Genomic DNA, 26,300 nt, shown 5'->3' with positions numbered 1-26,300 from the left:
CCTTTCCCCACTCCATGGGGACATCTTACCTAAGAGCTACTTGGCTGTCGTTATTCTGCGCCTACCCTGGGGCTAGGATGGATGGAGGGTGTTAACCCCAGGAGGGGGTGGCCTGCTGCTGGAAGAAGAACTGAGGACTCCATTGCCCTGGCGGACTTCTGTCCAGAGGGCCCCGGAGGCCTGGGGACACACCCCAGAAGGAGGCTTCAGTCTGGGATGATGTTTGTGTCAAGGAATTTAACCCACAAGGCTGCTGTAAACCGGAGGCCCTATTTGGGGGACAGTCTTTGCACATCTGCAGGCTGTGTGTACTGTTAGCAGCATAGGCCGGGCCCAAGAAGAGCAGGGGGGAGAGGGACCTTTGGACGTGTCAAGGACCTCGCCTTCGGTGGGGTGGTCACCTCTTCCCCCCATCCATCCAGTGAACACATTTGCTGGTTAAGTGATCTCAGACTCAGATGGCCGGAGTCACTGGAGCATCTCCTGCCCCCTCCTTCAGGGCTCACAAGCCTCGTGCTTCCGCAGCCACCCCCCCCCCGGGGTGTAGTGAGAGGTCCCTGAGCTCCAGAAGGGATGTGTTTAGAATGGCTGACCCAGCTCCCCCGGGCCACGTTTGTGCAGCCCGGCTTTAGAGAACTTCATCCCCTGCTCGGCCTTATTTTCCCAATACTTAGTAGAGAGGAAAGAGGGCTGGGATTTGGGCCCAAGTGCTTGCTGGGGACCCTCAGCAAAAGAGATGCCTCACCTATGGGCCTGTGAAGTGAAGGCTTTGGGTCTCTGCCACCTCCTGATCCATGGCCTGTGGTCGCGTCTTCCTCTTGCTTCCAGGCTGACCCTTTGGCCTTTACAAAGCCCCTGACTCCTGCCAAAGATCTGTCTCCCCAGTGCAGTGGCATGAACCACACCCATCTGCCCGGAGGTCTTTGGGCTCCCCTCTGAACCCATCAGTGTTAGCTCACCTCCTGAGTCATAAATGTTAACAGGGAAATTGCTGTTACACCCTTCGCGCCTGGGACTTAACAAGCACATAATGGCCAGGGTCTGCCTCACAGGAGCCCAAAGACCTGAGCTGCATCATTGGCTAAGTGTGACAGCTGCAGTGACACCTGGGAAATGGCAAAGGGTGTTAGGTAGCGTCCAGCCCTCTGCGCTTAGAAGTGTCAGAGGGGGCTCAGCCCAAAATCGACCTCCTGGCCTTCCCTGAAGCTCTTGGGCGACAAAGAAAGTTTCCCTTCGGTGGCAGAGCTGACGACTTCAAAGGCCAGAGAAGAAAGAGGCAGACCTCCGGACCGGAGCTCTCAGATTTTGTAGGGGCTGTTGCTGTGCAGTAATAACAAATGCTAGGAAGGCAGGGGAGGTCAGAAAATGTCAGGGAGAACGATTGAGGCAAACAGCAGCGTGGTTTTATTAACATCCAAGCATGAGGAGCTCCGGGTGCAGCTGGAGGGTGGGTGTGTCCTGCTCACTTAGGTGTGCTGGTGACCAAACTGCTGGCCAGGCACTTCTTCCCTAGAAGGTGGGACCTGGAGCTTCTCCCCACAGGGGAATCTTCAAGACAAGGGAGGAGGAGGAGCAGCAACCTGGCCACCCCCCTCCCGCCGTGGTTGGCTCACCCACTAGGGCCTTTCTGATGCCTTGGAGCTGGCAAAGCCCGAGAGACCTGAGCTCCCAGAGGAGCCTGGGGCAGGCCGAGCGCACTGCGATGGGGTGGCTTTACTGGGGAGCCATGATGCCAGCACACTGGCCCCTTCTCTTCCCTCTCTGAGGAGCGGGACAGGGCCTAACTACAGTGCCATCTCTCACCTCGGGCTCTGGCCCTGAAATAGGTCGGGAGAAGTAGCTCAGCAGCACTGGGCCTAGGAGTCTTCTCAGTAAACTTCCTGAGGCCAGGGACTGTCTCACTTTTGTCTATGTCCCCTTCTTTAGAGACGCTTTCTGTGTGATATCCCATGAGCATGTAATCACAGCAGGGAAAGCACTGGGGTAAATCAATCCACAAGCACTTATTAAGCACCTTTTGTGTGCCAAGTAAACTAAGTCAAAAGGGAAACAGTCCCTGCCCACAGAGAACTTATGGAGGAGACATCTTGGACACGGATGATCCTGTGTGGGATCTTCCTTTAACTTTAACTCTTGAGATGGTGGATTCCAGCACCAGGCCCTCTGCCCTGACCCTCGGGGTTGACTCACACTTCCTGCTGCCACCCCACGAGCTCACGGAAGGTGGCTCCTCATCTCCTGGAGTCAGAGCCGTAGCTAGTGGAGGTGAACTCGGCCACCGTCACACTGATCAACGTCACAGATCACCGAGTGGTGAGAGACTTGGCGAGAAAGAGCGTCAGACTGGGAGCACTGGCTTCCTTGGCACCTGCTTGGCCCAGCACCAGCCCAGCTCAGTAACGGGAGTCAGAGAGGGCAAAGAGAGAAGACTGCAAGGGCAGCCCCCTCCGAGTGGCCCAGATACTGACTGCCACCTTCCTGTTCAGCCTCCTGGCCTGGTCAGCAGCAGCCCACCCTGTGCATGGCTCTCCTGGGAACCATGCAGGTTTGTTCATTCTCCCCCAAAACCCTGATCCCTCACACACGGAGGGTGCTGGAGGAGCAGGGCACGAGCCAGTAGATCTGTAGAGATGCCTGTTGGCAGGAACCGTCCCTATTGACTCCACATCAAAGCTGGGGTGAGGGAAGGAGGGGAGCTGCCTGTGTTCCTCCGGGCGTCAGGAGCAGCTGGCAGGTCCAAGAGCGGCCCCTTGGTTAGAGGGCTGCTCAGTCAGCCTCTCTGTATTCAAAAACAACCCACGTACCTTGCATCTTCTCCAAGAGATTTGAGTAGAGCTGGAAGGAAGACAGGGATGCACGTGCACACGGGGCTCAGTGAGTTGGAGCTGAAAGCCCTGCCTGGGCTCAGCGGCACGAAACCCTAAGGCACAGTCGGGATGCCTGGGGGATGAAGCTTCAGTGGACAGAGGTTTAGACTGGGGTCTGAAAACAGTGCGCGAGGAAGTAACGGGCACCTTCAGGCTCTCAGCTTCCTGAAGCTCCTCTGAGTCTTCATTAAGATGCCCAAGTGGGAAAGTCTGTTTAAGCCAAGAACAGTCAAAGTAGAAAAGGCTTTTGTGTCCATGGGAGACCCCTCAAGGAGTCCCTGTCCCTCTCTGCTCCATTTCAGACCAGTCTGATGGTTCTTAGCGTAGCCTTTCGTTGCCAGTGACCTGTGTTAGAAACCCAGGCAGGAGTGACGTGCAACCCTGCGCCATCAAAGAAGCTCAGCCTTGCTGTCTGTCAGTGAAGGGAATTCCCCATGCACGAGTCCCTCTGGGACCCCAGATCCCAGGGAGCTGCCTGAGGAGGGGAGGGGACGGGACCCAGCACCTCCCTGACCTAAAGTCTGGAGACACTCGTCGGCCTCTATGACATCGTGACGGACGTGCCGCGCTTGGAGGTTTGCAGAGGATCTCGGGCACGTTAATTATTTCATTTGATCTACATAACAGTCCTGTGAAGAGGTACCCTGATATAATTGTCCCCATTAGACAAGTGAGGTTAGACGGTGATGCCACCTGGCAGGTTGTCCCTTTTGGAGTCAGACTAGGAGAGCTGGGGGGCTGGGAGAGGAATGTGGCCCCTGGGTTGGTGGCAGTGCCAGTGCCTGCGTGTGAGGACAGAACCTGCTTCTTGGAGAGAATAAAAAATGGAGGCCACTGCCCTAGACACTTGGGCTAAGTAAGACAGAAGCAGTGCAGCATCTTCAAAGGCTTTTTAATCCAAGAAGCATTCTGTTTGCCCAGAGATCCGCTCAGCCCAGCGTTCCTCCCGACAGCGATGAATGCCGGCCAGCGCTGGTGCTCCGTGCGATCAGAGAACCCGAGCAGGACGGGAGAGAGGGCACCAGAAGCCCCAAAGCTGGCTCCACCGTCCGGCCTGGAGGTGTTGGCTGACGCAGGCTTGGTGGTTCCTCCCCCTGAGCCAGCCTGTGAGCGGCGCCAGCGCTTGGGAGGCGGCTTTGCTGAACCCCACTCCCCCTCTGCACCCCTCCCCACGGATCAGAAGCTGGTCCGTTTCCCCTGTTCTTTCTCTTACTCCCTGGCCATGTTCTCCCTGTTTAGAGCTGGACAGAAGTGATGGTTAGCCCATCTGTCAGGTTGGGTCACTGAGCATTTATTAAGCACTTGCTAACCACCAGGGACTATGTTAAGTGCTGCAGTTACAAAGACAGGCACAAACAGACAACAACAGCAACAACAACAATCCCTTACTGGTATCAGCCCCAGCGTTTTCTTCCTTTCCCAATGTGGAAAAGTGATGTCCTCTCTACAGTACCCAATGGAGGGGAACAGGGCTCAATGGCTCCCCCCTGTGGCATTATTGGACAGTGTCGCCTCCATACCCTGGCCGCCTGATTTTCCTGCCTTGGAAATATAAGGCCCCCCTGCAGTGATCTCCTCAGATTCAAGGATCTAGACCTTGGAAGGGACTTGAGAGGTCATCTGGGCCAAAGCCCTTATTTTGGAGATGAGGAAGCTGAGACCCAAGGAGGGGAAGTGACTTGCCCAGGGTAACACAGGCAGTAAGGATCAGAGGTAGGATTGGAATCTGGTGGATTCTGTATTATAAAGTCAGCTTTTTCCTTTGAGGAAACGTATGAGAAATGATAGTCCTGGGTATTGGGGCTAGCAACTAAGACAGATAGGGACAGCAGCCAAGAAGCCAGATGCTGGTGTTCAGGGACCCAGCGTCGGGGAGAGATACCAGATTTGGAAAGAGCACCGAGCTCCGTCTCCAGTGCTGAGGGCTGCTCGCTAGTGCTCTCTGGGCCCTGGGGGGAGTCTCTGGAGGATCCCTCTTGTTAGCACCCAGGGGATGGTTTTTTTTTTTCTGCATGAGGCTTATGCCCCAAGTGGGGCACAGAGAAAAGACTAGAGAAGGAAGGGAATAAAAAATGGGAAACCAATGTTAGACTGCACTGAGGGAGCTCAGCCCAAGGGAGCGAGGGAAGTGTGGGGAGCAACGGCTTTGAGAACCGGCTTAATGAGGTGTGCAGTAGCATGGGGAAGAGGCAGGAGGGGGCAGGAGGTTCTAGCACCAACTCAGTTCCAATCCAAAGATTCTGGGGGGTAGCAATGGGGGTGCAGAGAGGGAATGGCTCGACTTTCTTTGACTGAAGAGGAGGCTTCCGGTAAAGCTTGAGTTTTTGCAGGCTTGGGAGCTGGCCTCGAACTGGAGAATCACACGATCAGTCACTGATTGAGCCTCAGAGCTGGAAGAGACCTAGAAGAGGCCGTCAGGGAGGAATGAAAAGTCATCTCTGAAGTACAGGTGCCGAGCTGGGACAGAAGCAGGGAAGGGCGTATGGGACGTGGTCTCTGCTCTTTATGGAACCTTCAGGAGGCACGTTGAACGAGTGGCACCCAGCTCAAGCTTGGAGCCTCCCAATGAGGGGGAACTCACTACCTGCTGAGGCATCGCGCTGCCTCGTTAGACAGCTCGCAGTGTTGGGAAGAGTCCCCTTAGATGCTTCAAGTCTCAGTTTGCCTCTCTGCCATTTCTGCCCATTGTTCTTGTTCTGACCTCAGGGCTGAAGCACCACCAAGTCTAGCCTTCCCGGTGACAGCTCTTAAATCACTTGGGAGCAGCCTCCACGTGCCCCTAAATCTCTCCCTCTCCAGGCTAAACATTCCCAGTTCCTTCAACCAGTCTTCACGTGGTGTTGACTCAAGGCTCTTCACCTCACTAGTCCCCTCTTCTGGCCACCCTCCAGTTTATCAGACTTACTGACTTAGCCCAACCTTGTAGTTGGCCCCAGCCTCGGGACAGCTAGGTGGCTCAGTAGGTAGAGTACTGGACCTGGAGTCAAGAAGGCCTAAGTTCACATCTGGCCTCAGACATGCACTAGCTTTGTGACCCTGGGCAAGTCTCTTAACCGCCGTCTGCCTCAGTTTCCTCCTCTGTAAATGGGACAATAATAGCGCCTGCCTCCCAGTTTGTTGTGAGGACCAAATGAGATAATAAGTATAAATTGCTTAGCACCGTACCTGGCACATAGTAAGCGCTGTGTAAATGTCAGCTATTATTATTAGAGCCTGTCAGGATCGTGAATTGGATCTTGACTTGGTCCTGTTAGCCATCACCCCAAGTTTTGTGTCACCTGTAAATCTGATGGGCCTTTGTCCAAGTCAGGGCCCTGGGCCTCCAATGGAGACCCCCTTCCAAGCGGACACTGAACCACTAGTGACTCCTTTGTGGCCATTCCGCATCATCATCCTGCCCCCATCCTTCCACCTTTTCTGTAAAAATAGCATGAGACATTTATTGTCAGATGCTTTGCTAACCTCTAACTGTATCTTGTAGTGTTCCCCGACCGACCTTAAGAAATTTATCCAAAAAGGAGTCATGCTGGTCTGGCCCAATGCTGCTTTCTTTTTCTAGGTGTTTTCTAACTGTCCCTTTAAACATATGCCCTGAAGTCAAAACCCAAGGCGCACGTGGTGGCCTGCAGTCTGCAGACTCCCTTCCCTTCCCCACATCTGCGCTACCTCTGTTTGAGGTACCCTGTTGCCTGTCAGATGTCCCGGACAGGGCTCTGGCCCCCACAGCCATCAGGTCTTCCAGCAGCCTGGGCAGGAGTTCACTTGAGCTCTCTGAGGCATTGAGGTGCTCTCGTCATCGCCCCATAGATCTTGGCCATCCCTTCCCTAGAAGCCATTTTTGTTCTGTCCTTTCCAATCCAAAGGTCATTTCCCGTGGGGAGTAAGTGTGTGCGCCATGATCTGTTCTCCTCCCATTCACCCTGAACGGCAGGCTTCTGACCTTGCTCTGACCCTTCCCTCTTCCCCAGCAAGGCCTAAAAACCCTAGCCCCTTCCTTCTGTTACCACGGGCTTTTCTCCATAATCTCAGCTCCTTCTGTGACCCTGCCGTGACTTGGTAGTCATCCTCTACCAGTACAGTTGCTTCCTCTTATAGATAAAGAAATTGAGGCCTCTAAGGTTAAATCACCACAGATCGCAAGTGAATTCTAAGTCGATAATATTTATCTATCCTAAATAGATAGCATTTAGCAGATAGTAAGTGGTTCTAAACCCCAGGTTCCTCTGCTGCACCAGGCCTGGCCATCCCCTTCCATCCTTCACCAAGTCCAGGTTGGGAGTGTAATGTTGACTCATGGGCCCTGTTAGCATGTTCCATCCTAAAGCCACTTGCCTTGAAGCCTGTGGGCTCTCTCTTTTGTCCATCCTGACGAACTGTGTTTGCTCCTAGCTGAATGGTCCTCTCTTCAGAATGAAGAGGAGAGGAGTCCTTGTCTAAGCTAGAGACCAACTCTCTCCCTTCTTCCCCCCATGTTTCCCCTCACCCAATACCCTACCAGCTGGGTGGGTATTTTTGTGGGAAAGATGGAAGGATGTGGGCAGGATGATAATGCAGCCAGCTGGATTTGGAACTGGCAGAATGGCCACAGGGGAGTCATTAATGGGTCAGTGTCTGCTTGGAAGGGGACCTCCAGTGGAGGCCCCAGAGACTTCTGCCCAGGGCCCTGACTTGGACAAAGGCCCATCAGATTTACAGATGACACAAAGCTGGGGGTGATGGCTAACAGGACCAAGTCACGATCCAGTTAAAGACCTTGACAGGCTACGAGGTTGGGTCGAGTCAAATAAGAAGAAACTTAATAGGGACAAATGGAGAATCTTTCATGTGGATTCAGAAAACCAGCTGCAGAAGTCCAAGGTGAGGGCAGTGTGGCATGGCTGCTGTTCATCTGAAGAAGATCTGGGGATGTGGAGATAGGAGGATATAGTGATGGTATGATATGGCAGCCAGAAAAACTCATTCTTGTGCCACATTAAGAAAAAACCACCACATGCAGGAAGAATGAGGTAGACGATAGGTCCCCCCGTCCTGTGCCCTGGTCAGACCATACTGGAGCGTTAGCTCAGTTGTAGTGGATGCCATGTTTGAAGAAGGTTGATAAACTGGAGGGGGAGCAGGGCGGTGAAGAGCCTGGAGTCCATGCCGTAGGAGGATTGGCTGAGGGAACTGGGGATGTTTAGCCTGAAGAAAGCAGGGGAACATGGGAGCTGTCTCCGAGTATTTTAAAAGCTGTCCTGTGGAAGGCTAGACTTAGGATGCTTAAGCCCAGAGGTGGGAACCAAGAACACTGGGAAAAAAGCTGTAGAGAGCCAAATTTAGTCTTGATACATATAGGGAGAATCTTCCTGCCAATGGGATGCCTTGGCAGGCAGGTAGTGAGTTCCCCTTCACTAAGAGTCTCCAAACAAAATCTGAGTGACCACTTGTAAGATAGGTTGTGTAGAGGCAGCTATGTTACATAGTAAGGAGATAAATAGATATCTTTACTATTCCAATTTACAGGATCCTGGATTCAAGATGTCAATGGATAGGGTGTGGGACTTGAGTCTAGAAGCCCTGAGTTTGAATTGTGCCTCAGCTGTGTGACCTTGGGGAAGTCATTTAACTTGTGTCTGCTTTAGTGTCTTCATCGGCAAAGTGGAGATAATAACAGTTAAATCCAGGGCTGTTTTCAGGATCAAATGAGATGACCTGTATGAAGCGCCCGTAAAGTTATCTGTTATCATGGTTATGGATTCCTGTTCAGGAGCGGTGGGTTGGGCTGCGTGGTATTGGCGGAGGGGCCTAGGGGCCACATCGGCCGAGCCTCCTGCCATCTGGTCACCCGAGGAGTGGCAGGGCCTGAGGGCGGAGCCAGGAGCCTGAACAGGGTCTCCCTCTCCCCCAGGATTGTGCTTATGGACGACGCCATGGACTGCCTCATGTCTTTCTCGGATTTCCTCTTTGCCTTCCAGATTCAGTTCTACTACTCTGGTAAGTAGAGGTCATTTCTGCTTCCCTTTGTCCTCGCCAGGCCCAGGGAGGCCTAGCCTCCACTCCACTCTCCCCCTCCTGGCCTTGTTTTCTACCCCGACACGGGTCTAGAGGACTTGCGAGCTCTTTCAGTGATTGAAAGATCTCTTCTGGGGGGTCCACTCCCAGGAGCCTCCTCTCCCAAGGCGCGCTGAGCAGAAACCGCAAGGCCCCCAGGCCACTTAGCAGCACCAGCATCTGCGCCTTCGCTGACCCCTGCTCCGACCACGCGGTCGGTCCCACATCCCCCTGAACCTCCTTATGGAACAGGTGTCTATGCCCCAAGGAGGGGCCAGGCTGGGGCCCATCGCTCCCTCCTGTCTGTCCCTTACATCCTGCCTCCCCAGCACATACACACACACACACACACACACACACACACACACACACACAACACACATACATGCACAAACATAACACACACACACAAACATATACACAAAAATAACACACATACACACGCACATACACACACAAAAATAACACACATACATGCACAAACATAACACACACACAAACATATATGCACACATATACACAAAAATAACACACACACGCACAAACATAACACACACACACACACACACACACACACACACACACACACACACCACCTGTAGTGGAAGCTGGATTAATAAACTTCCGGTCAGGTCCCTAAACACATTTGATTCAAATGAACCTCTGTTAGTAAACAAAACGGAATCTTCCAGAGGCCAGGCCCGCCTTCCCAGCCTGTCCTGGCTGCCCGTGGGCACTGAGTTCTTTTGGCTTGAGAGCAGCCCCCAAGCAGGAAGGCAACTGGTGAAGCTGCTCTCTCTGCCCTTTTAGCCATGGGAAGACATGTTTTTGGCTGCTTCTATGAAGCTTTCAGCCCTTGGAAGAGGAGCAGAACTCAAAGTCGATAAGCATTTATTAAGCACTTCCTATGTGCCTGGCTGTGTACTAAGTGCTGGGGGTGCAGAGAAAGGCAAAAAGAGCCCTGCTGTCCAGCAGCTCCGAGTCTGGCGGGAGGGACAACGCGCACATCGCCGCGTGCAAACAAGATGCAGACGAGCTCAACGTCGAGGACCACGGGGAAGGGCTTCTGGCAAAAGGGAGGACTTTAGCTGAGACTGGAGGGAAGCCAGAGAAACTTGGAGCTGGAGATGAGGAGGGAGAGAGGTCCGGGCGTGGGGGCGCAGCAGGGACGATGGCCGAAGTCGGGAGATGGCACGTCTCGTCCGAGGAACATCAGAAGGGCCAGAACCGGTGACTCGGAGGGTGTGTGAAGGGGAATAAGGTGTAAGAAAAGGACAGAGATAGGAGGGAGCCAGCTTGGGAAGGGCTCTAGAAGTCAAGCGGGAGATTCTGACATTTCATCCTGAAGGCTATAGGAAGCCCCCGGGGTTTAGTGAGGTTGATGTGGTTGGCCTGAACTGTAGGAAAATCACTTCGGTGGCTGAATGGTGGATGGATTGCCGTGGGGGGGAGATTTGAGGCAGGCAGACCCACCAGCAGCTACTGCACTAATCCAGACGTGAGGAGATGAGGGCCTGGATCAGAGGGGTGGCAGTATTGGAAGAGAGGAGGGAGCACATAGGATAAGACACTGCAGAGGTAGAAACAACAGCAATTGGCGCTGCTTGGGTCGGTGAGAGCGTGAGGAGCTTAGCATGACTCCTAGGTTGTGAACCTGGGCACGCTCATCCTGCCCTGTCCCCATCACCCCACCTCACTTCCCAAGTTGTCTGAAGTCTCTTTTATATCAGATCCTACCCTTAACCTCAGCAGAGTACAGGGCAGTATCGGGCACTGAGACTGACATTGGATTGGGCCAAAGAACCCAGGAGGAGAACAGTGGTCAAAGAGCCGTGACAAGAGAGCCTGAGCCAAGTTTCTCCTTGGTTCCCCAGAATTCTTGGAGAGTGTGGCCGCCATTTATCAGGACCTGCTGACAGGCAAAAACCCCAACACTGTCATAGTGCCAACATCATCCAGTGGGCAGCATCGTCAGCGGCCTGCCTTGAGTGAGACCAGTGCCCTGGAGGGAGTGGAAGCGTCACTGTTCTATCAGTGTCTGGAGAACCTGTGTGACCGTCACAAGTACAGGTGAGCAGAGGGAGCCCTGCTGGTCCCCCAAGAACAGGGCGATGCACATTTACCCTCCCGAAGAGACACCAACTCTTCCCTAGATGAGGAGAATCAAGGGCTTGGAACAGACACGTGTCAGGATGAGCAGCCATCCCCTGGGAAGGTGGGAGAAGGATGTCCCCGCTCCTGCTGGGGCTCGCCCCCTCTCCCGGCTTCAACCTCTGAGCCCTCCAGGGGCCTCTGGGCTTATGGAGTGAAGGGAAACTAGAGCACTGGGGGAACACCATTCCAGCTGACTTGTTTGCAGAGATTCACGTCCCTTTAGACAACCCCCACCCTGCCCAGAAGGCTAGTCCCCTGATGAGAATGGCCAAGCTAAAGTTGCACGTATGTGTGTGATGCATGTACACATTGTGTGCATTGTGTGTACATGCATGTGTGTGTGTGCGTGTGTGCGTGTGTGTGTGTACAACGTGGCAAGCTCAGCTGGCTCCAGGCCTGGAGACCATTTCCGCAGAGCCATGGCTGGCTCAGAGAGCTGCTCACGCTGGCCTAAGCAGTGGGGCTAGCAGCTGCTTCCCCTCGAGGCCTTGCCATCACCTCACTCCTATTCTAGCTCAGGAGATCACTGATTTAGAGCCGTAAAGACCTTGGAGGTCATTGCGTCCAATACCCTCATTTTACAGATGAGGAAACTGAGGCACAGTGAGGTTCGGTGAATTGCTCAGTCCCACAGCTAGGACGTGTTTGAGAAGGGCTAGGGCCTGGGGCTTCCTTCCACCGCATCCAGTGCTCTGTCCACTGCCTCCATGGTCAGCATCTTGTGAGCACGAAAGCCCGGTCTCTGTACCTTGGGCCTTGTCTTTTGGTACCTGCTGGGATGCTGAGACTTAGGTGTCTGCCAGATGCCCCCTGCCCTGCTCTTCAGCTCGAGGTTTAGCCCAGCTGTTTCCCTTTCAGCTGCCCCCCTCCAGCTCTTGTCAAAGAAGTCCTGAGCAATGTCCAGAGACTGACCTTCTATGGCTTCCTCGTGGCGCTCTCCAAGCATCATGGGATCAACCAAGCCCTGGGTAAGGCAGACCCCTGGAGGTCTGGTTCTCGACTTGTACTAGAGTGAGAGGCAGGGGCGTGGCCCTTCAGGAGAGCCATGACCAGGCTCTGGGCATTCAGCACCACCTCCCCCCAGTCCTGCCCTAACATGAAGCTGCCTCTCCTGATGACAGCCTGGTGCCCAGCCCTTCCCACAGAAGCCTTGCCACCCAGCCCCTCAAAGCAGGGGGAGGGGCCCACCACTGGGCAGGACCGAGCTGTTTGCACAGCAGCTCTCCAGAGTCTATATCAAAGACGAATCCCATCTGTAAACAGTGCTCAGGTCTGGCAAGGGAGGCCTTTCTTCTCAGTAAGAAAAAAATCCACATGTTCTAGGGGAGCAAAGAAAACGGGGTGGGGGGACGGGTCCAGTTCTCCTTCTCGTTCTCTAGTCAGGAGGTGGGTTTCCTGGGCCTGGCCCTCTGCCGGCCCCACCCCCACGCCCACTGCCAGCTGTCCCACAGTTGCTAGAAGGATTTGGGGGCGAGGGCCCTCGGTCCAGCTCAGGACGTTTAGGACTTCGGAGCTCTTCACCTTCACTCTTGGAGCCTTTCTCTTGATCCCCTCTTCTTTCTCATATGCTAACCCCAAACCTCGTTCTTCACGCTGGCCTGGAGAGGGGGGCTGCTGTTCCCCAAGTGTCCTCACCCTGCTCTTCCCCCAAGGTGGCATCATGGCTTTAGACTGAGCCTCCCAGCCCCGAATACAGGCATACCTCGGAGATGCTGCGGCTTGGGTTCCAGGCCACTGCAGTCAAGCAAGTGTGGCAATAACGCAAGACCATGGACGTTTTTGTTTCCCAGTGCACACAGAAGTTATGTTTAGACTGTACTGAAGTCTGTTAAGTTTGCGGCTGCATTATGTCTGAAGACACAATGTACATAGTTTAAAAATACTTTACTTCTAAAAGATGCTAAGCATCACCTGAGCCTTGGGCAAGTCATGGTCTTCTTGCTGGTGGAGGGTCTTGCCTCGATGCTGATGGCTGCTGAAGGTTGGGGTGGCTGCAGCAGTTTCTTAAGATAAGACAACCTTGAAGTTTGCCCCATCCACTGACCCTTTCACAAAGGATTTCTCTGCAGCACGCGCTGCTGTTCGATGGCATTTCACCCACAGTGGAACGCTGCCGCTAGGTCATGTTCTCCAGTACTGTGGTGTCCCAGGAAGTAGGGAGGCCCGAGGAGAGGGAGGGAGATGGGGGATGGCCAGTCCGAGCACACACAACGTTTGTTAGTTAAGTTCACCGTCTTATATGGGCCCTGTTTGTGACACCACAAGACGATTACAGGAGTAACATCGAAGATCAGCGATCACAGGCCACGTGACAGATATGATGAAAAAGTTTGAAATATTGGGAGAATTACCAAAGTGTGACACAGAGACACAATGTGAGCGTGTGCTGTTGGAAAAACGGCGCCCATAGACTTGCCACAACCTTCGATTGGTGAAAAATGCACTATCTACAAAGCACAATACAGCAAAGTGCCGCAAGCCGTGGTATGCCTGTGGGAGCCAGAAGCTGACCCCCGCTGCTTCCAAAGTGCAGGCCAAGTAGGTTTGGGAGCCCAGCTGGCTGGCCTCAAGGGGGGCATCCAAGTGAGACAGGCGCAGCAAGTGTGGGCCTCACCCCGCTTGGCCTCAGTGTGCTGCACCAGGAGGCCAGCAGGGTAGATCAGGAACTCGTCGAGAAGCTCCGGGGCCTCGTCTGCCCAGAGACGCTCACCAGAGCCTTTGGAGTCGGAGAGCTTTTCTTCTGAGTTCCCAGCGCTAGGTGCAGATTCCCAGCTACGGCTCCTAAGCACTCTCTGTGACTAGTTCCTCTTCTCTCAGGGTCACTAAGAATTCCTCCGGTGCCTGGAAGCTCCAGCCAACCCTTCCCTTCTACCGCTGGTGGCTCCAGAGCCCCCGGGTGCCCCTCCTCTGCCCACATGCCCTCAGCATCCAAGGTGGGTGAGCAGTAGCTCTGCCTGGCCCAGCCTGCCCTCCCAGCCAAGGACGCCCTGACCGCTCCTGCTAAGCCAAGGTTTGGCCGCCCTGGTTTCCTGGAACAGAGCTGGATAATTACTGACCTCTGGTGAGGACCCAGACCACATCCTGTGGCTCCCCTCCCTCTTCAGCTCAGCTCCGGCCTGAGGAGCCGCCCCGAGGCTGCCCTTCTCTTCTGACGTTGACCGGGAGGCACCGAGGGCTGGGGAGAAGTAGTCAGTGTGCCTGAGGTTCGAAGCAGAGCCTCCTGGCCCTTCTCATCCTTCTGGGGGGTCCCCCCGGCCCTGGGACTGATCTCTTCCCAGTCTTTCTGCTCCCAATTCAGAATGTCATAAAGGGCAGGCCCAGGCCACAGCTGCCCAAATGTCCTTTCCTTGGCCTAAGGCCCCATGGGCCTTCCCAGTTCAGATGGAGCCATTACAGGAAAGCCCCCACTGTGGCACCCACAGATCCACTCATGCTTCAGAGCTCCCCTGTATTCCAGAGGCCATGAGTAAGAGCCCTGCTTCCTCCCTAGCTCCCAAGGACCACCTGGAGATAACTCCAGGAGATACCTGGAGAACCCCTTCCTCCCAGGTTGGGGAGACAAAGCTAAGGCATCACCATCACCCTCAGGAGCCCAGCCCGTGCCCCAGGATCAGCAGCCCACCCTAACCCCAGTAGTCTGATCTCCGGAAGTAACAGCCAATCCTGAGCAGCTCCCAGGCTGGGCCCTCTGGGCCCCTCCTCAAAGCTCTGTGAGCCTCCCAGTCTTAGCGGCCCTCCTCACTGCTGTCTTCTAGGGGCTCTGCCTGACAAAGGGGACCTGATGCATGACCCAGCCATGGATGAGGAGTTGGAGAGATTGTAAGTGTCAGTGCCCGGGGGGAGGAGGTTTCTTGGGGGGAGAGGCTCAATCCTTCTCCTTATTGTAGCAGCCTATCCGCCTCTCCCTCACCTCGCTGGCAGTGGGCAGCCATGGAGGCTTTGGGGCATCCAAGGCCGACTGGGGGCATGGGGCCCAGAGACCATTCCTTTGGGTCCTCCTGGGGAGGGGACAAAAAGCCTTGGCACCAGACCCTTTCCCTGGGCCAGAAGGCACCTTCTTCCCTCCTCCAGGATGGCCCAGGTACCAGGGCTCCTCACCACCACCACCTCTGGCACAGAGAGTGGCTGTCCACGGACCTCTCCCCGTCTGGGGTCCCCCTGGAGACCCCTCCACCATCCCCGCAAAGTGGATGCAGAGAGCGACGGCTCCACCGAAGAGACGGAGGAGTCCGAGACCTGACAGGCCCTGGAGGACCCGGCACCCCATCCCGCTGGGGCCAGCATCCCCTGCACAAACGCCGCCCCCCATCCTTGCACTGCTAAAGGCCCCGGGTCCCTCCCGACTTCCCTCTCTCTCCAGTCTCAGCAGCTGGGCACTTAGGACAAGCCCTCCCCAGCTCTACCTCCTCTCAACACCTGTCATATACTGCCCTCTGCCGGTATGCATGATGTGGGACAGCAGCACCCACAACCAAGCCACCCTCAGCCTGGTGCTGCCAACCTTCAAAGCCCTGGCTTAGCAGATTGACCTGAAACCGTCTGTTGATGGGGAGCAGTACCCTGGGCGGCACACTCCCCGAGCTCACACCCAACCTCGTGGGGAAGACAGTGCTGTCATCCTGATTGCATGAGGGGCTGCCCTGGGCCTTGGTGGGCCCTAGAAGCCAGAGTAGGGAACGAACACAAGGAGTCATCCTGGGCTGACGCTTCCCATTCCACGATAAATACCATGAGTGATGGAATGAGAAGGGGCGGGAAAGATGGCAAATCCATTCTTTAAAAAGCTGTCTCTACTCTTGCTGTCTTAATATATGTAGTGAAATATGTGAAATGATAATAAAGTCCCTTGTGTCCAGTAGATGACGAGTCTGAGGCCATTGGGATGGAGGGAGGGCGGGCTGGGAGAAGGCTCTTAGCACCGGCTTTCAGGGGCTGCCAGGAGGGTGGCAGATGAGGCCTGCTGAGCCCAGACCAGACGCTGGAAGGCCATGATGGGCTTTCAGTCCAATTTTCTCCATGGGGCTTGGGGCGGGGGGGAGGTGGCCACAATAGCCCTCCTGGAAACTGGGACCCAGAAACCTTGTGGCTTGTCTCATGTCACACAGCTGATTACAGCACTCCCACAAGAGGTGGGAGACCTCAGAGAATGTACCCCTCCACCTCAGGGAACGGTCTAGTGCAGCAATCCTAGCCAGCCATAAAAAAATGTGGAAAGAGCAGGCGGCCACCAATTTCCTTAGAGTGGAATAGGGGGCATGGAGAGTGGAAGAGACAGGGGCTGAACCGAGGGCCAGCACCAGCAGCCCACGTGGCCCGAGCCCACCAAGCTGAGTGACGGCAGCCGTTTCCAGCTTGCCTCCTGGAAGCTGGGGCAGGTCCCCCTCCCCCTAGGGCTGTTAGTTTTGCAAAAATCAAGTTCACAAACCCCCAAGTGCCCTGATGCAGAGAACAGGCGACTCTCACTGCCCAGGCTGCCTTTTCATTGCCATTAATGCCCTATTAATCCTTCCCTTTGCCCCACCTCCTCCGAGCTGTCTGCAGACACCTTACAGGTCTGTAGATTAAGAAACACTTGGCTAAGCACACTCTCCACCCCAGCAGCATTCATTTCCTCCAAAATTTCTGCAAGGGAACACGGCTGAGAGGACCCACACGTCTCATCAGACAGCTCCACATTGCCCCCTTTTTTGGAAACCTCCAGCACTCTGGTGTGGTTCTGGGCTTCCTGAGCTGTCTGTTACAGTGTCCTCCAAAAATGAGGCTCTCCTCCCCTCACCCATCCCTAGCAACAGAACACCAGCCCCACATCCACGCAACTCTGCTGGGACGCTGAGAAGTCAACTAATGCCGGCTCTTTCCTCTACGTGCCACAGGGTGGTGAGGTCGAGGCTGCACAGAACCTCCCAGAAGCACAGGTCCCACCAGGCAGTGGCTTTCGGCTTTCGGAGGAGTGACAAGGTAGAGGCCCTGGAGAGTTTGCCCTCCACTTCTACACAGATGCCCTACTTGTGTCGGTGAGAGTCCAGAGAGTGAGGCACTGGTGGCATCCCGGGGGCAGGGGGAGAGACAGGACTCAGCGACACTGTTTCAGCTCAGACCAAAGCAGGGCCCTGGGCCCAGCTTGGACTTTATTGACACCACTTTTTTCCAAATAATACAAATAAGTCCATAAAGCAAGTCATGTCCCTTTGGGGGAAGGTGGGAAGGAAAGAGGAGAGTATCCCATGGTGCTGAGCAGCTCCACAGCCCTCTGTGGCCAGGTGCAGTGATCACAGAGCAGTGGCACAGCCCACGCCGTTAAGTGCCAGCTGGGTAGAGAACCGCAGCCTCCCAGCCCGCAAGGGGAGAGCAGAGCTCGCCTGAGAGCCTGCTCCCCTTTCCCAGCTCTCTCACTGCTCCCAGCAGCATCTAGTCAGCGGGGGGAGGGCTTGGGGGGAGCCAGGCGGTACCTGCCCCAGACTTTGGGACCACAGCTCAGACCCATGGAAAGGAACCAAGAAGTGGCCATGCTGTGGCACCTCCTGGAGTCCAAAGCACATAGGACAGCACCTGGCCACGACCCCAGGCCCTGAGGTGAAGCAGGAGGAATTGCTGACCCTGGCCCCAGACACACCCCAGCCAAGGAGGGAGGAGGAAGGGCCATGGCCTCCCTCCACTGTGAAGGCAGAAGTGATTAGTGCAAATAGGGGTGGGGATGCAGGAGAGAAATCACAGGGGCCTCCACTCTGGCTCAAAACTGAGCACTTGTAGACAATGGGATCCAGTTTCTAGCCCTTAGGTGAAGCTCAAAGCAAAGTCTCTCCTCTCCCAGCGCTCCTGGGTGCAGCCCATCTCCTAGAGGCTGGCGCTAGCCTGGGCCTCTGTCCAAGCCGACCTCCCTCCCTCCCTCCCTCCCCGTGGAGCCCAGACTGAAAAGGGATCTAGCCGAATATTCCCTCTGGGCTCAAGGATAGCAAGTCAGACCAAAAGGACACTAAAAAGGCCTCGATACCCTCTGACCTTTCCTTTCTGAGGGCGGGGGAGGCAGGGAAGAGAATGAAGATCACCCTGGCTCTGGGAGACACTAAGAGAATTCTCCCCCCCACCCCGCCCCAGCACAGCGAGTCATGGGGGAGTAGCAGCTGTGATGAAGGGAGGGAGAGAGGGACGGCAGGAAGGAAGGGGACACTGACCTAGCACCCAGGAGGTGAGGGTTTGAAAGGAAAGGGCTAGGGGTGAGGAGGCAGGAAGGGAGAAGGGGGCTGGTGTCTGACCATTCCCTTCACCCAGCATTCCCAAGGCCACCCTACTGGTGCTGGCGTGCACACACAAACACGCACGCACACATGCACACCGCTCACACACGCACACACTCACACACACATCCCCCACAACTACCACTGGGCTAGCATCCCTGCTCAAGGGAACACAGGTTTCTCTTGCTGCTGCTGCCGCTGCCACCACTACCACCACCACCACGAGCCACCATGGGCCCTGGGTCAGTAGGAGCCATAACGATCCTGGTGAGAGAGAAACATCAGCTCAGGGGGGAACATCAGACACCAGGTGTAGGCCAGGGCAGAGTCAAGGTAGGAGGGCAAGGAAAACAAGACAGGCAACAGCCTGCTAGGGCCGCTTGCCCTTGATTTCAGCCCGTCCCAGGCAGCCACCTTAGGCTGGATAGCTCCCTGTCTCACCCCAAGGAGAAAGCCCTCCTGATTTCATTCAAGCTGCCAAAGCAATGCAGGGAAAAAGCAAGGATGCACTTTGGCATCTTTCTTGGCAGGAAGTGTGGGTAGCCTAGGTGTGGGGCCAAGACCCAGGGGAACATGAAGTCTGCCCTCGTTTCTTCTCCCCACATGTAAATGAGGGCTCCTAGGGGATAGCTAGTGGTCCTGTGACTTAGGGGAGGCAGAGAAGAACCAAGCCCCAAGCAGGGGGCCTTGCAGGCAGCAGCCTGACAGGCTTGGCCCAGAGCTCACCTGGAGAGAATTCATCACCCCGTTAGCCAGGACAGCCATCTTCCCAGCCACAGACTTCACTCCTTGTTTGAACTGGGCAATGTCTGCCGCAGGGAGCACGTTCCCCAGAGACACCCCCGCTGTGGGAAGAAAGCAAGGGGGTGACCCAGGGACCTGCAAAGCACTCCCCCAGCTCTGGCCACGTGCTGGGCAGATACTGTGCTGCCTCTCACCTGCTGCATGGGCTCCGTCTGCCTCCCCGAAGAGGTCTGCAGAACTGATGGCGTTACTGCCTGAGAGCTGCTGCAACCGAGCCCGGGCTTCGTACTGTGGGAACGGGAAGGAAGAGAGGCCAGGTGATCACAATGGGGGGAGCCTGAGGCTGCCAGGCCGAGACACAGCCCACAACACCGGCTCACACACCTCGGCATCGATTTCCCTCCCGAAGAACATGTCTGACGAGATGGCTTTGGCTCCCGCAAACTTCTGACGGGCTTCGTTGGATTCCACAGCTGAGGGCCGGCTCTCGACCTCTCTCCAGTTTGTGGGTCTGAGGGGGAGACAGAAGGAACACCCCTGAGGCTTCCTGTGACCTTTCTCTAGAGAAAGCACAGGAATATGGGCCCCACTAGGGAGTACGATTCCCTCCTAGATCAGGGAAGGACCTGAGATCATTTGTCAGGCCCGGCAAGGAACCACGAACAGCACTGCACCATTTGGATCCTTCCACTGAGGCCAGGTGAGGCCAGGAAGTTAAGTGCTCCCCGTCAATGGGTAACAGAGAAAGAGGCTCACGGTCCTCAGACCTTAGTCGCTTTAGCTATCTAGAGATCACCCTACCTTTCTGCAACAGGCCGGATACTAGAGATTGTCACCTCAGGCTCCTTCTCCTCTATCCTGTCCACACTCCAGGAGGCATCTGTGTCCCAGCGGGAAGCAAAGCCATCTCCCAGAGAAAAGGGGTTATCCTTATACCTGGGGGGACAAAAGCCAAGGCCCTCAGATGAGCCCGCGGCAGAGCCTGAGGAGAACGCCCATCACCCCTCTACAGCTGCTCTTACTTAGGGGGTCCGGAAGCAAAGCTACCCGTGTCATCGAAGAGGTCCAGCTGGGACCGGGAGGACTTGGCATTCACCGGCGTTTCCTGCTCGATCACTTGCATCTCCGATAGCACCGAATGAGAGACAGAGCTGTGAAGAAAACCAGAACAAGGGAGCCCAGGATCAGCCCACGAGGGACATGCCGCCACTCCCAGTGCGGGCTTCCTCTCACATTCCTCATCCCAGCCCTCAGCGTCCTGAGTGCTCGTGGTGCAGAAAGCCACCGGGACGCGTCTTCCCCGCCAAGCTGAGATGTCCCCAAGACCCCAACCTACAGATGGCGAATGCGGCACTCTACCTCGATGAGGCCTGACCAGGGTCCAAACCTGCAGGGACTGCTAACGAGCCCACACCGGCACATGCCGATGCTGGAAGGAATCTTAGGGATCTAGTTTAGTGCCCTTCATCTGGCAATGAGGGAAAACTGGGGTCAAAGAAGGGACCTGCTCCAGGTCACCCTCCAGGATTTGCACGCAGAGTGGGTGCTGTGGTATTCTTGCCCCAAGTCTGAAGCCCCGCTAACCTGCTTATATCCCTTAATATCTAGGCCCTGCTCACACAGCCCTCCTTCCCCAAGGGAGCCCCACCTTCGGGACACCAGGCCCATGCCCAGTCGCTCCGCCTGCTCCCGCTTCTGCCCCTCCAGGCTCTGTAGCTTCTTCTCTTCTTTCTTGCGGTCAATTTGCAACTCCTGGTAGGCTAGACGCATGGAAGTGACCCTGGGAGAGGAAGGCCAGCTCAGTAACCATCCTCCACCCAGCCCCAGGCTCTCGGGAGGAAGGTCATTAGGCCCCTCGCACGGCTCTGGGGGTCAGAGGGAAGGGACCCAGGCAGAGCCACACCACACCCCCTGGGACACTCACACCGACTCCTCGGCCTGCTTCTTGGCCTCCGCTGCCTGCTGCTCCCGAAGCTTCTCGGCCACCTGGGCTTGTCGCTCAATCTCGCTGAAGCTCTGGCTGCTCACCTTCTGGGCACCCAGCCCCTTCTTGGCACCCAACTAGAAGAGAGTCTGAGGTGACCCGAGGCCTGCTGGGCAGGAAGCCACCCGCTTCCCCTCCAACCAGGGTGCCCTGGTCAGACCCACAATGGGGATTGGGGAACCTACCCCTTTCTTAGCTGTTGCTGGCTTCTTCTTGCCAATAATCGAGGATTTCAGTTCTGCCATGAGAAATTTGAAAGGCGGGATCAAACACAAAAGCAAAGTGGGCTTGGGCTCAGACCACAGCATGCAACTTCACAGCAACCGCTTTTGGAAATGGCAGCTTGGGGAGGAAAGGCAAAAGCTGCCCCCCCAGACACTCTTAACAACAGCACTGAGTCCAGCCCATGCGGGAAAGAGATGAGTGAAGGTTACCAACTCCCAGCATCTCTGCCTCATTCTACCACTCCTCAGGACAGTCACAGTCCCTGAACAAAGGCTAAGAGTAGCTAGGCTGGGCCAGGCGCCAACACCATCCTCAGCTCCCTAAGGCAGGAAGCTGGAATGCAGGGGTAGGGACAGCTTCCCATGGAGCCATTACCTCTGGCAGGAACAGACCCTTGGGCTGACAGAAACATGGACTCTAGGAGAGACAGAGTTGAGGCTAACACAGGGTCCACCCCAGTGTTCCCAGCTAGAAAGAGGCCTGCACTAGAGTGCCTCCAAACAGACCCCGACAGGCTGGAGGGCCCAGCTTTGGATGGAGAATAGCTGGGTGGAAATCCCATTCCCGCAGCCATCAGCTTGGTTTAAAGAATCCTGGCCTTCCTGCCCACCAAGTGTCAGCAGAATAAGCTGGGACTTGTGAAAGCCCCCACACCAAAGGAAATCAGGTCAACCTAAGGAGACCCTAGAACTTAAAAGAGAGGGTAGGCTTGCAGAAAACACATTGTCAAACACCACACACAAGGTAATCCCTTCCGTCCTCCAGCAACGGAAACTGACTGGCTCACAAAGAAAGGAAGCAACAGCCCAGGAGAGCTGTGGATTCCCAGAGATTCCAAGGGAAACCTCAAGCATCTGGGCCTCCTGGCCTCAACATTTACCCAGCATGGGGGAGAACTGGTTAAGAGGCAGTGTGGTCAAGAGACTGAATTGGGACTCTGAAGTCAGAAAACCTGGCTGCTGTGATTCAATATGCTTTTCCAACCCTCACTTCCCACACCCCTCAAGAGGGCACAACTCGGAGGATCCGGTGCTTATCTATCCTGGGTAGCTGGGAAGGGCTAGCTCTGAGATCCTCTCAACATAGGCTACCATACTCAAGCCAGGTCTCAGAAGGGCCCAGATGCTCCGTATTCCACAGAAGAGAACCCCAGTCTTAAGCCTCTTGGGTGCCCATGCTCATGCCCACGCCCATCAGGTGGTTCACTCACCCAGGGAGGTTTTGGGAGAAGTGCTGAGCAGGTCAGCCTTGGGGCCCTGCGGAGGTTCTGTGGACACAAAGGCATCAATTAGGCACCCAACCCACTCATGCAGCCTCTTTTCTCTCCCCTTGCAGAAGATGGGCTGCTACTCGTCCCAAACTTCTGGGGTTACTACTAAAACAAACAGAAAAAGGGTCCTCGTGACTTTTGAAGACATATTACCAGTGAATTCTTGTCTGGAGCTGCCAACCCACGGGGACAATACCCCCCAGAGACCTTCCTTAGCTCAAACCTCAATCTTTGCTGACCCCTAGTCCTTTCTACTGCTTCCAAAGGCGGGGTCCTGAGAAAGTATTAGGGGTCTTTGTGTTCCAGGGGCATCACAGACACACAATCACTGCACTCACGTTCGGGGACACTGCTCTCCACGGGCTGGGCTGGCGGCTGTTCAGGGACTTGAGGCTCAGAAGCTGGCACATCCCAGGCCGGAGACTGAAAGGAAGACCTAGTCACACAAGCTTTGCCAGGCCTGGCAATAACTTTTAAGGCCTTCCGAGTTTCAAAGCCCTGATCTAAGGTTCTTGAGGAAAACTGGGCCAAGGATTATAATTTGTTGAAGGAGGCAGGAAGACCTGTTTTGCAGATACTCTCATGGCTCCTGAGAACAGAAAGCCCATTTCCCTGAAAAGATCATAGAGTCAGAGCTGGGAAAGACTTTGGAGGCCTTCTAGTTTAATCCACTTATTTCACAGAGGAGGAAACTGAGGCCTAGAGAGAGTAAAACTCACTCACCCCATGGGACTTTGCTAGGACTAGAACTCCCGTTGGGACTCTAAGAGACAATGCTTTTTCCCATCCTGTTCATGGTGACAGGAGTGGGGCCAAGCAAGAACCAGCAGGAGGATGCGGTGGAAAGACCACTGAACTGGGTCTGAAGACCTGGTTTCAAATCCCATTTCCCTCTCCCACTGGCTGGAGGCCCTTAGGCCAGTGGCTAGACGCCTCTGGGCCCAGCACTAGATAATTTCTAAGTTTGTTTCCAGATCTTCTAACCAGCTTCTTCCTTGTAAGAGATCAGTCCATAAGAAATACCCCTTCAAAACAGCTCTATACTTAGGATGCCCAACGTCACCTCCCTCCAGGGGCTAAGATCACTTAACGGTACAGGAAAATGTAAAATCATGTAGGCTTCACACTGAGCCTATAGCGATGGCAAGGATAACGCACCCAAAAGCACTGAACAAGCAAACTGCTCAAGTTACAATCTACTGAGACACAAGGCTCTCCTTGTGCTTAGCACTGCATTAAAGGAAAATGGAGCTGTTGTAATCTCTATATAAAGGCTCTGGGTCTGAGGAAAGTAAAGACCTTAGTGGGCATCAAGGAGGTAAATGTTCCTCTAACTGTACTAGTACTCACCTGGGTATGTTCTGTGAAGAAATCAGAGTCTTTCTTTTCTGGGGAATGGCCAGGAGCACTGTTTATACTATCTATCCAAAGCTAGAAGGAAGAGAATAAACACGCTTTGAAGCTCAGGGCTTTGTTCTCCATCCTCTTCCCTACCTTCCGGCTCTCTACCCAAGACCAGCACTTACATCAGTGCCATACTTGGCAAGGGCAGCACTCCCCAGTTGCCGAATCTTCTCCCGATACGTCTGGGCTGCACGGCTGTTATATTTGCTGTTGGCATCATTAGTGGTACAGCCGTGCTGGCGGAAGAAAGCCGTCTGGTGATAGGAGAGAAGAGTAGGCAATCATGCCAAAAGTCAAAGTCCCCCTTACCAGTCCAAGTAGATGTGCCCTCCTAAGCCCTAGCTACCCTGGCGACAAAGGCAGACAGGTGGGCAGCTTCCAATGATGGAGAGCATTTCACAGGAAAAGAAACTCCTGTAGGCTAAGAGGTTCAATTCCTCCCACCTTCCGAGATGACATGCAGAGATTCTCCATCACTGCGGCCCCGCAGGATTCTGGGGGTAGGACATACCCAGCCACCTTGACCAGGTATGGCAGAAAGGGACCCTCACAGCCCAGCAAGGGCAGTTCCCCCTGACAAAGAGGACCAGGTGGTGGGGGAGGAGCCTTACCGCATTGGCATTGCCCCCGACCTGCATGCACCTCAGCTGGAACCAGCTCCAGTTGGAATCCAACTCTGTGGACCTGCACGAAGACCACGGGGCCCGGGGTTAGGCCCGGATGCTCCTCCCCAGAGCCCGAGTCCTGTATCTGCGCCCCCTCCCCACGCCCCGAAAGCGGCCTCAGGCCGGGCTTTGTTGGGAAGGGTGGCTCAGAGGGGCCCCCCTGGCCCGGGGACCTCCGCCCCTTCTGCCCTCCCCTCGGAGCCTCCGTGGCCGAGGGCTGCTGGGCCCGGGGGAGCGGGGGCCCCACCTGATGAAACTCAGGTGGACGCCCAGCGAGCGGTGCACCCCAGAGCAGTCGATGCACAGGAAGACGCCGTAGGTGATGCTGGCCCAGCTCGGGTTCTTGGCGCCGCAGTCGAAACACGCCTGGGACGAAAGAGAGGAGACGGGCCGGAGGCCCGGGGACGGTTGGCAGAGGGAACGGGCCCGGGGACGAGGGGGGCCGAGGACGGGGATCGGGGGCGCCGGCAGGGCCTGAGCCGTCGGGGGAGGGCCCCGGTGACCACGCCGGCGCCCCCTCCCCTCTTGCCCCCTCCCCGCGCGCCCCGACGGCCCCGGGCCCGCACCTTGTTGGTCGGGACCGCGCGGAGCCTCTTGAAAAGAGTCTGAATCTCGGTCTTGCTCGGCTCCGCCGCCATTTTCTCTCCTTCCCAGATACAACCGCGACAGACGGGTCCTACCGAGGGCCAATCCACGGGAAGGGAGGCGGGGCAATGGGAGGGGTCACGCCCAGCCCAATGGGCAGCCGGCAGGGAGGGAATGGGGTGGGATGGCGTAGTTTTCTCTGAGCCAATCAACAGCCCGAGAGAAACAACAACCCGCGACGAGCCGGCTCCGAGGCCACCCTACAGCCTATGGCAGAGTTGACTAGCGTCCCGCCCCGGGCCAATCCGAGGTCTGTATTAGGGCGGGGGGGAGGGGGAGTTGGGGGGGGCGACGGGTCCTGGTTGGTCCCAAAACGCGACCACGGAGGGAAGCTGACGTAAGAAGGAATTTGCACGCCCAGGAGGCGGGACGTCTGCGGCCGGTGGGCGGAGCCAGGCCGGCTGTCTGTGATGATCAACCATGAGTCGCACGCGCCGGGGCCTGGAGCCGGGAGGGGCGCCCGTCCCGTAGCTCTTCTGGAATCCTGGACTCCAGGCCTGGAAGGAACCTCGGGTTCAGCTTTTAGAAGAGCAGCGCTGCTGAATTACTCCAGCGACGAGAAACTTAACCGCTTAAGTACAGTCTGGGGGGACGATGGATGCACAACACGCTTTTAAGTTTAGTCTGCATTATTGACGTTTTCTGTGACCGGTTCTGAAGTCTAGACAATCAGCAAACCACACCCAGCCCTGCTTCGTAGCGTCTGCTTGTTTCCGAGGTACAATGCGAAGGAAGAGGTGGTTTCTGCCAGCCTTTGCTTTACGCCCCGCCTCACACCTGGGCAGCCCCTCGTGGAACGAGCGCGGACAGGCACAGCGCCTGGCATGCAGTAGGCGCTTTATAAATGCGTATTCCTTTCCCCTCCTCTTCCCTCCCCCGCCCTCTAGGGCCAAGAAGAGCAGGGCCAGACCCGGAATTCCCATCCATGATCCTGTGTACCACCTATGGGACCTCGGAGGTCATCTCTCACCCCAATTTTACATTTTTCTCTCCTCCTAACCCCTTACATCCTGCTTTTGAATTCCCATCATTCCACCAAAGCTGCTCGATCCACAGTTCCCAGTGGTCTCATAGCTG

The 26,300-nt window shown here is 55.6% G+C and overlaps 2 protein-coding genes across 2 annotated transcripts in view; one reads left to right on the top strand and one right to left on the bottom strand.

Moving 5' to 3' along the window:
* CUNH11orf49 (chromosome unknown C11orf49 homolog) overlaps positions 1 to 15,901 on the top strand; it is a 178,787-nt gene extending 162,886 nt beyond the window's left edge. Inside the window, 5 exon segments of the mRNA XM_027837751.1 lie at positions 8,755 to 8,840; positions 10,772 to 10,967; positions 11,910 to 12,019; positions 14,807 to 14,870; positions 15,123 to 15,901. Coding sequence (XP_027693552.1) covers positions 8,755 to 8,840; positions 10,772 to 10,967; positions 11,910 to 12,019; positions 14,807 to 14,870; positions 15,123 to 15,291 — 625 coding nt within the window. The 3' untranslated portion in view covers positions 15,292 to 15,901.
* Positions 15,902 to 17,136: 1,235 nt separating this feature from the next.
* On the bottom strand, positions 17,137 to 25,255 carry ARFGAP2 (ADP ribosylation factor GTPase activating protein 2). Its single transcript, XM_027837750.1, has 16 exons — positions 25,145 to 25,255; positions 24,826 to 24,944; positions 24,525 to 24,597; positions 24,036 to 24,167; positions 23,860 to 23,940; positions 22,848 to 22,932; positions 22,450 to 22,506; positions 21,200 to 21,252; positions 20,955 to 21,091; positions 20,679 to 20,810; positions 20,053 to 20,181; positions 19,832 to 19,966; positions 19,415 to 19,541; positions 19,225 to 19,318; positions 19,013 to 19,131; positions 17,137 to 18,550 (listed from the first exon to the last, which is right to left on the bottom strand). Exons 1-16 carry the CDS (start codon positions 25,214 to 25,216, stop codon positions 18,530 to 18,532), a joined length of 1,566 nt encoding a protein of 521 aa, XP_027693551.1. The 5' UTR covers positions 25,217 to 25,255; the 3' UTR covers positions 17,137 to 18,529.
* Between the last annotated feature and the right edge of the window lie 1,045 nt (positions 25,256 to 26,300).

The sequence above is a fragment of the Vombatus ursinus genome, unplaced genomic scaffold (assembly GCF_900497805.2).
Source record: "Vombatus ursinus unplaced genomic scaffold, bare-nosed wombat genome assembly UNPS02014822.1, whole genome shotgun sequence".
NCBI lineage: Eukaryota > Metazoa > Chordata > Mammalia > Diprotodontia > Vombatidae > Vombatus > Vombatus ursinus.
The sequence above is the reverse complement of the archived record's forward strand: the minus strand, read 5'-3'. Positions and strand labels throughout refer to the sequence as shown.